The following is a 12,531-nucleotide window of genomic DNA, read 5'->3' as shown; positions in this document are numbered from 1 at the left end:
AATAGGAGTCACTCAAAGAATTTAGTTAAATTTGGAAAGGCCTGCTTCGCCAGACTTGAACGTTAGCTATGTGGCTATCACAGGAGATTAATGAGATGTTGTCATCATACTATAGAAAATAATACTATTGCACTACACAAATAACAGACATGAAAATGAACAGGCGAAGGAACATGGTCCTGGTACCTACACCCACACATACATACACATTTAGTTAAGTGACTATTGGCTAAACAATGGTGAGTGTCGGCAAAAATTTCCTCAAATACATGGTGAAGACAAAATAATCAGAACCAGCTTTGTGCTGGCTAATAATCAGAGCCCTGTTAGTGTTAGATGGCCCTCTTTGTCTCAAAGTACCAGTGAAGATGCTTAATAGGAACAGATGTCTGCAGTCTACACAGGAAAAGCAAAGTTCTAATATTGTCTGTTTCCTTATAGTTCATTTACTGGTGTTGTCTTGTGTCATGCCTCCATCCTCTTAGGTAGCAAAATGTAACAGCTTCCCAGCAAGATCACCACCAACCTCTCTCCTGATTTTTCTAGCATTCACACTCATCTTACTATGGCTCTATTTAAAATCCCAAGTGGTTGCCATTGCCTGTAACCCTAAGTCAAAACTGCCCAACTGGCATACAATTTATAAAGTGCCTCCCACCTAGATCTCTGCTTTTGCTTTTTTACCACTCCCATCTAGTCACTTAATTATTATCCCTACACAATCCCAGTGTGAATCCTACCCCAGGCAACCTACATCTTGGCATCTGCCTTTGGTTCCTGATACAGAGCTCTGAAATCCTTGTAATTTGCTGAGGTCCTTTAGCATCCCTTGAATATGAATACATGCTTTCATCACTTGGCTAAACATCCAGGAGTGAGATGAGTGGATCCTATGGTAGCATGTTTATTTAAGAAACTGTCTTTACAAATGTGAACCATCTTCACATTCTTGTCAGCATTAAACTCATTTGTTTCTCTTCTTTACTAACATGCACTTGGATCAGATTTATTTATTGTTGCCAGTTCAGGTGTGGAGAGATAGTGCAATTGTTAGTGACATATTAAACATTTTTATTTGTTTATTTGGTCAGCTATATATTTTCTTCGTTGTAGTATCTTTCAATCCTTGGACCACTTTTTGTTTTTTGTTGACTTCAGTGACCTATAGTTTGAATACAAACTCCTTTATCAGATTTTGTGACTTATTATTCTCACAAACTGTAGCTTGTCTTTTCAATGGCTTAAATGTGTATTTCAAATTTAAAAGTTTTTTATTTTGATGCTCAGTTTGTCTGCTTGTTCTTTTATGAATTGTGCATTTCGTAGTGTTAAGCAATCTTGGTTTAGATGAAGGTCACAAAATTTTTATGTGTTCTTTTAAAAATTTTATTTTTAGTTACAATTAGGTCTATAGTCCATTTTGAATCAATTTTTGCATATACTACAAATTCTGGATCAATTTCATTTTGCATATAAATTTCAAATTGGGACTAATTTGTTGAAAAACCGATCTTTTCTTTTCACTGAATTATTTTTACACTTTGCTGATAACTTACACCTTGTTGAATTCTCTGGGTCCAACTGTGGACTAGATTCTATACCACTGATTGAATAATCTATCTTTATACCAGTCTCTCACATCTTTATTTCTGTAGATTTTTAACCAGTCTTAATATCAGGTAATGTTAGTGCTCTAATTTTGTTCTCCAATTTTATTTTATTTTTTTAAAAAGATTTATTTATTTATTTGTTCAAGCACTGGGTACAGTCAGAAGCGTGGGAGGGTGAGAGAATTCACCAGAGCCAGAGGGGAGAGCAGAGCAGTCAGACTGACGAAATACACTGCTGAGGGGAGCAGCGGGCGGCAGGAGAGGTCTGCGCGCCATGTGGGACGCTCGCCTGGTGGCCGGGGATCGAACCGGCGCTGCAGAGGCTGCGGGCAGCTTCGCAACCCAGCACTCAACTGCTGCACCACTGGGGAGGCCCCTGTTCTCCAATTTTAAAGTAATTTTGATTTGAACTTGTCTGCCATATGAATTTTAGAATCAGCTCATCGATTTTTCTGAAAAAGTGTGAAGGGATTTTGATTGTGATTACATTGAATTTTTAGATCAATTTCTGGAGAATAGATAAGAAAGGTTAGTATATCTGTCCATTTATTTGGTCTTCTTCAGTTTCTTTCAATGGTATCTTATAATTACTAGTGTACACGTCTTTCATATTTTATGCTATTGAAAATAGTGGTTTTTAAAAATTTGTTATTAGTATATAAAAATTGAATTTTGTGAATTGGTGCTACACTTTGCTAACTCACTTTGTTCTCTCTAATCTGGACATCTCGTGTGTGTGTGTGTGTGTGTGTGTGTGTGTGTTTATTGCACCAACTAAATCTTCAGTGCAAAGTTGAGTAGAAGTGGTTGGGAAGAGAATCCTTATCACATTCCTGGTCTTGGAAGGAAAACATTATTTTTTAACTATTAGTATGATGACAGTAGGGTTTTCATGGATTTTTTTAGGGGTGTTTCCTTCTATTCATAGTTTGTTGAGGTGTTGTGTATTTTGTTTTTTAATTTCAGGAATGGATTTTTTTTCAAGTGCTTTTTTGCATTCTGTAATTAAATTCTACTTTTCCATGGCTATATTATAATTTTGCATTTTGGATTTGGGTTCAGTTTGCTGATGTTTTATTAAACAAGCATGCCTCTGAATGATCAGCTTGTAGTTGTCTTTTTCTGAATTTGGTATCAAGCTAAAGTTGGCTTCAGAGAATGAATTGGAAGTGTTTCCTTACTCTCAAATTTTGTGGAGGAGTTATATATAATTGATCATATTGTTTCCTAAATATCAATAGAATTACCAGTGAAGCCATCTATGCCTGGAGTTTTCTTTGTGGGAAGATTTAAACTACGAGTTCAATCTTTTATAGAAATACAGCTTTTGCAGTTACCCATTTTTTCTTGGCTCTCCTGTGGTTTGTGTCTCTTAAGGATTTTCATGTGACTTGTCAGATTTATTGGCATAAGGTTCATTATTTAATGGTCTCACATATATTTTGATACTTAGTTTCAAAACACTTTCACTTCAAAATAGTTCTATGATTCATAAATTATTTGGAACTGTGTTATGCAGTTTCTAAATGTTTTTAGAATGTCTGGGATATTCTAGATAACTGTTATTTGTCATATAGCTGCGCTGTAACTAGAGACAAAATTTGCATAGCTTGAATCATTTCAAATTTTTTGAGATGTGGGTTATAGCTCAGACAGAATATAGTCTATCTTGGTTCTGTGAGCGTTTTGAAAGAATATGCATTTTGCTTTGAGTTGAATGTTCTATAAATAGCAACCCATTATGTTGATTGTATTACTCAAATTGCCTTTGTGTTACTCAAATCTATATTTTCACTGAATTTCCTTCTTCAGGATCAGTTATTCTAAGAGGGGTAGAGAAACATTTGTCCATAATTTTGGGGTTGTCTAGGTCTCCTTGCAGTTCTATCAGTTTTTTTCTTCCTGTATTTTTGTGTTCAGTTGTTGGGTGTATAAAGGTTTAGGATACTAAGTTCTCTCAATGATATCACCCCTTTAATACTATGAACTGGTCTATACTCCTGGTAGTCTTCTTTGCTCTGAAACCTACTTTGTCTGATAGGACCACAGTTTTTACCACTTTCTTTTGACTTGTGTTAGTGGGGTGTCTAGTGACTGTGACAGCGACTCTCATAGACTAAGTGGCATATACAACAGATTTACTTCTCACAATTCTGGAGGCCAAAAGCCTGAGACCAGGTGCCAGCATGACTGGTAATTTTGAGAGCTCCTTTCTGGGTAGCAGATTGACACAGCTGCTTGTATCCTCATGTGGAAGAGAGAGAGCTAGAAGAGAGGGCGAGGTCGCTCTCTGAGATTCTTTCCTAGGAGCACTGATCCCAGGCTTGCTATCTCTACTCTCCTGACCCCCTCCAGTAGCATCACATAGGGGCTGGCATTTCAACCAATGAATTTGGAGGAGAGGGATGCAAACATTCAGTCTGTTGATTCATGTGATTCATTTTTTCCTCATTCTTTTATTTGTAACTTTGTATTTTAAAAGGATCTCTTTTAGGTGGTATATGATTAGGGCTTGGTTGTTTATCCAGTCTGACAAACTCTGCCTTTAAATGGAATGTACTGACCATTGCCAGTGTGGTTATTGATATGACTAGGTTTAACTATCATTATACTAGTTATTTTCTGCTCATCTCATGTAGTCTTCATTCTCATTTTCCTTTTCTTATGTCTTCCTTGGATTAACTATTATGATTCTGTCTTGTTTCCTTTGTTGGCTTAGAAGAATGAAGGCAAGGCCTCTGTGATAAGGGAGTATTTGTAAAGGCTGTGTTTCCTCTAAGGTATGCTTCTAGATATTGGCAGGTCTGTAGAAAGTTTTCCTCTCTTTTTATGATCTCAAGCCTATGGTTTCAAAATCTGATAAAGTATATCGTCAGGTTCAGTCTCCAAATAATGGGTGTGTCTATACTTAGTGTGGGTCTGAAGGATGATGAAAAGAACAGCAAACACTCAGCAAACCCCATGTTTTCCTGCTGGCTGTTTCTTAATTTATACTTGTTCACTAGATATCATCGCCTTCACCTAAACAAAGCTATAACTCCTGTAAATATCTGCCACCTCTCTTGAATGACCAGTTTTTGCTTTCTTTTGAATTATTTCCAACAAGATATAGTTGTTATTTTTATCAGAGCATCATCTTGACCGTATTTGTTACAGTCCATTTCTTTATTTCTCTTACATTTCATTTACTTCTCTTAATCAGAAGTCCACCAATCATGCTGCTTCTCCCATCCTTCCCTAGAAGTACCCTTGCTTAAGGTCACCAATTTCTTCTGTGTTGCTAAAGCCCATGGTCAGTTCCCAGTACTTACCTTATTTGACTGATTATCCTACAGAACCTGCTAGTCCCTTGGCTTTCCTCCATGTTGCTTGTGCCCCTTCCTGAGCCCTAGTCTGGACTTTCCACTTTGTAATACTCATAGTCAACGGTTCCCTCCCTAACCTGTTCTTGTCTCATTCCACACACCCCCTTGTGATCTCAGACATAATCATGGATCTAAAAGCCATTTGTATAGGGCCTCCCTCGTGGTGCAAGGGGTTAAGTCTCAGCACTATGAAGCTATTGGCAGTCACTGCAGCAAGAGTTCAATCTAACCCACATGGCACAGCAGACCTCTCCTGTCTCGCCTGCTGCACCCCTGAGCAGTATATTTCAGTAGTTCTGCCTATTATGCTCCCCATTCTGTCTCTGGTGAATTCTCTCACCCCCCCCCCCCAACCCCCTCTGGCCTATATCCCAGCTCTTGTATCCATAAATAAATAAAATAAATCTTAAAAAAAATAAAACAACCTCTATGTTGCTTATTTCCAAATTTCCAATACAGTGGAGTATTTTTGATTTGGGTCTCCCTCCCAAACTCCTGACTCCTATATGTAGCTGCTTACTCAGTATCTCACTTGCATGTTGTAATAGAGTGTGCTGGGAGTTGAGTCCGTCCACAACTCACTTCTCAGCAATAGTAATGAACTAGGTGCAAACATGGGAATGAGAGCTTAGGAACTTATATTGCTGATTGATATTGCCTTATCATCAATGGTCTTATCTCACAAGCAGGATGCAGACCTGTTTGCTTAGATATTGTCAAATTACATAACCAGTTGCATGTGACATGAGGTAAGTTCTAATTGTGTGCAGTAGGAATAAATATTGATCTCCAATGAATTGGGAATAAAAAAAATCCATCACCTTAGATCGTTTGAAAAGTACTAGCCTAGTAAATGTTTCAAATTCAACATACCCACTAAAAAAATGCCATGTTACTTGAATAACATTTTTACATACATAAGTATGTGAATGATACAAATAAATTAAAAAAACTGTAATGAGGACAACTTTGAACCACTCTGGTTACTTATTTACCTGCACATCCAAGTAACACATGAATGAAAACTCACAATAAACAATTTAAACAATGTGAAAGTTCAGGGTTAAAATGTTCTGTCTGTTCATCACTGCTGCCTTCCACACTAATTCTGTTTTGGAGATATTTCTTCATAGTCAATATGTGCACTTCCATATAGTGGATGCAAACACAGCTTTACTTTTTTTCAAATAAATGAGGTTGTATGCCTAATATATTTGTAACCTGATTCTCCCAACCCCCTCCTGTTCCTCCCGCCCAAATAACTAACTTGAGATGTTCTGGTCAGTTCATGCACATTTGCCCCATAATAAGCAGCATAGCTTTTAAGATAAATTCCTTTGGAAGCAATCTGCTGAACTGTTTTTGGCTATAGACCACTGCTATGATGAGCATGTACTTCCTGATTCTTAGAAAAGAAGCCAAGGACATGTACCTCTGAAATGCTGATATTCTCTGGTTGTTCTCCAAAAACACTGTCACTCAAACCTCAACAATAATTGTGACCATTTCAACAGTGAATTTGACCAGGCTGCTTGATTTTTGCCAAGCTCATAAGTAAAAATTATCTTTATAGCTCAAATACCCATTTTCACATATTCATTAATTCTATTACTTGCCTATTTTATTTTCCATTCTGTTTTCTCAGTCTATAGAATGATATACAATCATATGCTATATGGATATTTAATCATTTGATATATTGCAAATGTTTTTTTCTCATTCTGCTGTTGGTCTTGTTCCATTTTTATTTTTTTTTTAATTTATTGAGTAAACACTAGTTTACAACACAGAATATGATTCAGAGGGAGAGGGTCACATCTATTCAGGTGTATGTCACCACAACACACCCACCACCAAAACATCCATAATCCTCCACCACAGTCCACAAATTTTTCTTAAAGAGTAAGTTTTACAAGTAAATGCCTTCAGATACATCTGATATTGATCTCTACTCATCAGTATGTCTTGGCCATTTATTTTATAAAATGAAACTTCTTCTGTTTTCTGACCAGACATCTTGCTAATAATAATTACTGTGCAATGAGATGACAATAGCTTCTTATATTTCAAGAAAAGTAAGAGATCTTGTCACAAATAATTTATTTTTAACACCTTATTCTAACCTCCGGTTTCCTCTTGGATTCACTAAAGGGAAAAATCTGTTACCAAGTATTCTTTTACATTCTTCCAGGGGAAAATTAAATGGTCTTTTTACCATTTCAGATTCTATTAGAAGTAGAGGTTCTTGGTTGAAATCAGCTCCTTGGTTAAAAAGTGTGAGGTATTCTTAGTTTACTATCCCCTTATTCTGAAGTTTTACTCATCTTATATAAAGATGTGAGGGTCAGTGCTGGTGGTCCTGAAATCAAACTGTCTCCCTGCAAAGTCCTGCTATGCCACTTGCTGAATATGTAAGGTTGAGCAAATTTCTGGATCATTTGAAGTTCAAGTTTTCCATTTTTAAAATAGTGATAATAGTTGTGAAGAAAAAAAAATGACAGGTGATATATAAATATTATAAGTCCTTAATAAATACAAAGTACTATAGCAATTATCTTTAACTGGGGTAATATTTATCTTCTATCTATGAGTACTTCTATCCCATTTTAGGTCAAGTTTAGATGAAGTCTTACCACTCTGTTGACTGAAATGAAATTCTCAATGATATTTAGGAAGACTTTATTGGATAATCAAAGTGAGGATTTGAACCTGGAAACAGTCTTTGAGATTTTATTCTGAGGACTGCTGAGACAATCCCAAATTAGTCACTTTATATTGCTTGTTATAGAGTTAGCATGCTTCCAGAAAAAGGAACAATGAGTCATTAACATCAAACATGTAATTATCCTTGACAGGGTGTTTCTGGATTTTAAGTTTAGATCTTTTGATTTCCTAAGCTATGTGGACCTAAGAAATGTAGATGTTATCTATGCCAGAAGAGGTCAAATGCTGGCGATTAATTATTTTCTGGACTTTGAAGAATGCACTGTGGAGGTGCAAAGGCTGGTGCCCATTGTGAAATCTTTCCTTGGCTTCTTGATGTTTTAGTGGAGGTTAAAAGGTTAGTTTTTGCTACAGAAACTGATTTCTGCTGCACAGAACAGGCTAAAATGGCTTTACTCTTCAGATGTTTGGCTTCCTTGCCTGCTAGACCAGGGGGGGAGGTTCCAGAACCTTCACTGTATGTTCATAACTAGTATAGTTGCTGGTGGGAATCAGGTAATATAATATTACAATTAAAAAAGTATATTTTAGTTCTGTTTAAGGTATTTGTTTCCAAGATACATAATTTAGAGTATAAATACATTTAAAACTGTGTGTATGTCTCTATCATTTGTTGCATACTTACGATAGTCCAGAAACTTGTTGCCCTACACAGCCTGAGTTTTTTGTTGTGTTTGTGCCTGGCTTCCTGCCTTGCTTTACAAAATAAAACAGCTGGGGGCAGGCATGGAGGTGGTTGAAGAGGGGTAAGTCAATGACTCTGCTGCAGCAAGCGCTTTGGTTTCAACTTAAGAAACGCTGAAGAGTTTCAGCATTCCCAAATTTACAGGGCGCTGGCCCAACTGACATTTAGGCTCTAAATTGTTTTTTCCTTTCATCTCCCAAATGCGCGTGGAATAGGAGGGCGCCTGCTGGCCCAGACTTGGCCTCCATCTCGGAAACCTGGCTCTGGGCTGGAAGCTGCGCCCAGGGGAGGGCGGGGAGGGCGGGGAGGCAGGGTCCAGGCCGCGTGGGTAGCCCGCAGGCCCGCAGCACCCGCTCCAGGCCGGCTCTCCCTCCCTCCCTCCACCCCGCCTCCCATTCCCTCTCCCCTCCCGCCCCTGCAAGGGCGGAGCCCGAGCTCTGCAGTGTTTTGTCCCGAGCGGGGACCCTTCCTAGCGCCGCGGCCCGGAGCGCGGCTGGCGGCGCCGAGGGAGGCCCGGCCGGCGGCCTGGAGGCGGCCAGAAGTGGAGGCCGGGCCGCCCTCCCGCGCCGCCGTGCCCAGGGCCCCAGGGGACGCCGCGAAGGTGGGGGAGGCCGTGGGCGGTGCCCGCACCCCGGCCGCCGCCCCGCCCAGCCCGCCGCCGCCACCTCTGGGGGCCGCCACCGCGGCGGGCTCGGCCACCCCGGCCGGGGAGGGAGCGCGGCGGGCGCGCGCGGAGCCACCGGCCATGGCGGGCGGGCAGGGCGGCGGCCTTGGCGCAGCAGCGGCTGGCAGCGGCGAGATCGTCCAGCTGAATGTGGGGGGGACCAGGTGAGGAGGCGGCGGGGCTCCCGCCCCTGGCCTCGTGCGCCCCCGTGGCGCCCTCCGCGCGGGTCCCTGGCGCAGGGCGGGGCGGGCGCGGCGGGCGCGGGCTGCTCAGGTGCGCAGAGCCGGGGCTGCTGCCGGAGGGGCTGCTGAGCTCGCGGGCCCTGCACCCCTTCTGGGGAGCCCGGGACCCGCCGAGGCTGGCGCAGGCTGCCCTCGTGGCCGCTCTCCCTCTGAAGCGTCCCCGCCCTCCCCAGGCCTTGTTTTGGGTTGGCTGGGCGCGTGGCTCAGGAGTCTTGGCTCCGGAGTGGGAGTTTGCAGCTGTGTTGGAAGAAAAGGGCTGATTGAGTTTTCGCCTCTGTGGGAAATAAAATAGTGACGTGGCCTGCAATCTGTTTTGCTGTGCTTGAGAATATATAAAGTTTCCAATAGCCAAGACCTTTAATATATATATTTTTTAATTGCAAAATGGCAGCAGGGAGAACCGCAGTGTCAAAACCGTGTGGTGGGTAGTGTTTTCATTTAAACATTGAATCGTTTTCTGGGTGTGCTAGAGACATCACCCGACATGGTGATTTTTTTATATTTTTTTCATTGTTTCTCTGCTTTGCTTTCTCTCATTCCTCCAAAGCAAAACTAAGGAATGACAGCATGGTTGCCCCCATGTGGAAAACTGGTCTTAGGGAGATTTGTCTCCTAATGTAAGATGTGGATTTCTTTACTGAAATCATGCGAAAATATTGCGGGTTTGATAAGTTATGGATGCAAAGTAGGTCTCCAATGTGTGTTTAGGCTGGAGAGGAGGGCTGGATGGTTTAAATTCCCTACACTGGTTCCTAATTCTATTGCTTATTAATACATTTCTTTTCACACTTTCTAAAGGACATATCAGTATTACAATAAAAATAAAGAGCATTGTTAGGTACTGTATGTTGGAAGTGGATGGCTTAATGGGTGAACTATACTGCAGAATTGATTTAAATTTTTTTTAAATTGTATAAGGCAGATATCTTAGCGCTGGAACGTTTTATTTTAAGAGATATTACAGCATTTTAGAGGTAGAAGGAATTGGTAGTCATCAAAGTCACTTAAGAAAGAATCCTGATGTGATTGTCATTAAAGTTGAGAAAGTGCCACTGGGAGAACCCCCCAGTGGCACTGGAGTGATGCAGGATCTGAAGGAGTAGAACAGAATTCAAAAGAGTTTATTTATTTATGAGCAGAGAAGCATATGTCACATGTAAGTCTTTTTTTTGCTCTCAAGATGAGATGTGAAGATGGAGGCTTGTTGAGAGCAGCTGAGGGGACAGTCAGTAGGGTATTCATGGGCAAATCTGGAGTCACTTCCCAGGCTTTCTCTTTGGTTAGCTCTGTAATCTCAGGCAAATTATGTTTTAGTGCTTTTTTCCTAAAATCTGAAATTACCACAATACCAACCCTACAGGATTGATAAAGGAATTTGAAGTAATAGATGGGAAATGCAGGGGTTAGTGGCATTATCAGTTATATCATAGCTGAATAAATAATTTTAACTACACTACTTCTGAGTTAACATAGGAGGCAAGTAGCATGGAATATAAATGTGGCTATGCTAACATGTTCACTAAAACTAGCTTAAACCAGATTGCACATGACCCTTGACATATTGTGTGTAATTTATAATGTCATCATTTCATGAAGTCATATTTGGAACTAGTTTCAGAGCTCTGGATTTTCCCCATCCTTTCTCATGTTTGTAACGAAAAAGTGGTGGGGATGAGGATCCAATTCCTTTGCCCAGAAAGTTCTTACTATATAACCCCAAACTGCTTGTTTTAATTGAAATTGCCATTGTGATTTTATTTTATTTTATTTTATTTTTTTTTTATAGAGGCATGTTTTTTTTATTTATTTATTTATTTATTTGTTTGTTTTGTTTATACATGCACTGGGTACAGTCAGAAGCGCGGGAGGGTGAGAGAATTCACCAGAGCCAGAGTGGGGAGCAGAGCAGGCAGAAGGACCAAAGCACACTGCTGAGGGGAGCAGCGGGCGGCAGGAGAGGTCTGCACGCCATGTGGGACCCTCCTCCGGTGGCCGGGGAGCAGCTGGGGATCGAACCAGCGCCGCAGAGGTCGCCGGCAGCTTCGCAACCCAGCGCTCAACCGCTGCGCCACCGGGGAGGCCCTGCCATTGTGATTTTAAACCCAGCATTGTAATTTTCTAAATTATGAAGAATTTGGGTTATTTGGCAAACAATCTGCAGTAAAAGCAGTGGATGTAAAAGGTCCCAAGTTGTAAGTAATCCTCATTTGGAATGTATTTAATGACTTCCAAAACAGAGTGATTCATTTTTGCTGTACACCCTTGGAGAGGTCAGTTCATAATTGACTGAATTTACTTTCATTTGTTTGACCAAGTCAGTTTCTTGTGACTAGTTGTATCTGCTCACTTTTAACAATATACTAAGAGATACACTTGGAAAGATTTGCCATATTTTCTTGAAACTGTGACTGTTTTTTAAATTGCTTAAATGGCTGAGGCGCTGCTTTCAAACAGTCATCAGATGGTAGGACTATATCTGCAGTGAGTTTATACTCAAACAAGGGCTGGCTTACATGAGCCCTACCTTGCATTCTTTGGCATGTCAGTTACTTATTTATTTATTTATTTTCGGCTCTGTGTATTTTGCTAAAGTTTCCCACAGAATTGTTGGTTATAAGCAGACTTGATCAAATGAGAGTTAACCTCAAAACAGCAATGTTTATTGAATGATTTTTGAATGAATGCAAAGTAGCCCAAGATGCAAGTAGCCCAAGACTACATATATGCATAATGTACAATGGAATTATTGAGCTCAAAAAGATTATGGAATTGAACATCGGAAAAGCCATAGAGAAGGTAAAACGTGAGTGCAACCAAGAAAGTTGCTTGGGACTTGGATTATTGCATATGTCAGGGGTGATGTAGCTGGGGCAGAGATACCAAAATGGTAGGAAGCATGAATCATTTGGGAATATTAAGTAGTCTCTGACTAGAGGGGAAAGTTTGTGTTGGCTAGATGAAAGGGGACCTGCAGATAATTTTGAATGTTAATGTTGACAAGCTTAGACTTGTTGATGGACTGATTGTTGATTCTTCAGCAGATTGGCATGCTTGGGAGCATTATATGCCAGTAATTTGTTTTTTTGTTGAGAGCTCTTTGAATTATTTTTAACTCTGAATTGAAAGCAGAATTTAAAAGTATTAAATGTAATAAGTATAATTGATACAGCTGTGCACAAGCTTGTAAATCATCAGCTAGTTTGTAAATCATCAGCTACTTACACAGTTAGCTAACAATGAA

The 12,531-nt window shown here is 40.2% G+C and overlaps 1 protein-coding gene across 2 annotated transcripts in view; it reads left to right on the top strand.

The window, feature by feature from the left end:
- Nucleotides 1–9,125: 9,125 nt before the first annotated feature.
- KCTD3 (potassium channel tetramerization domain containing 3) overlaps nucleotides 9,126–12,531 on the top strand; it is a 37,556-nt gene continuing 34,150 nt past the window's right edge. For both annotated transcript variants that reach the window (XM_037495641.2, XM_037495640.2), the window contains exon 1: nucleotides 9,126–9,212. In XM_037495641.2, the coding sequence (XP_037351538.1) occupies nucleotides 9,130–9,212 (83 nt within the window). In that variant the 5' untranslated portion in view covers nucleotides 9,126–9,129. The remainder of the gene's footprint in view (nucleotides 9,213–12,531) is intronic.

Source organism: Talpa occidentalis, unplaced genomic scaffold, assembly GCF_014898055.3.
Source record: "Talpa occidentalis isolate TD23 unplaced genomic scaffold, MPIMG_talOcc4v2.1 talOcc4.8, whole genome shotgun sequence".
Classification (NCBI taxonomy): domain Eukaryota; kingdom Metazoa; phylum Chordata; class Mammalia; order Eulipotyphla; family Talpidae; genus Talpa; species Talpa occidentalis.
Note: the sequence above shows the minus strand (reverse complement) of the source record. Positions and strands in the feature narration are given on the sequence as shown.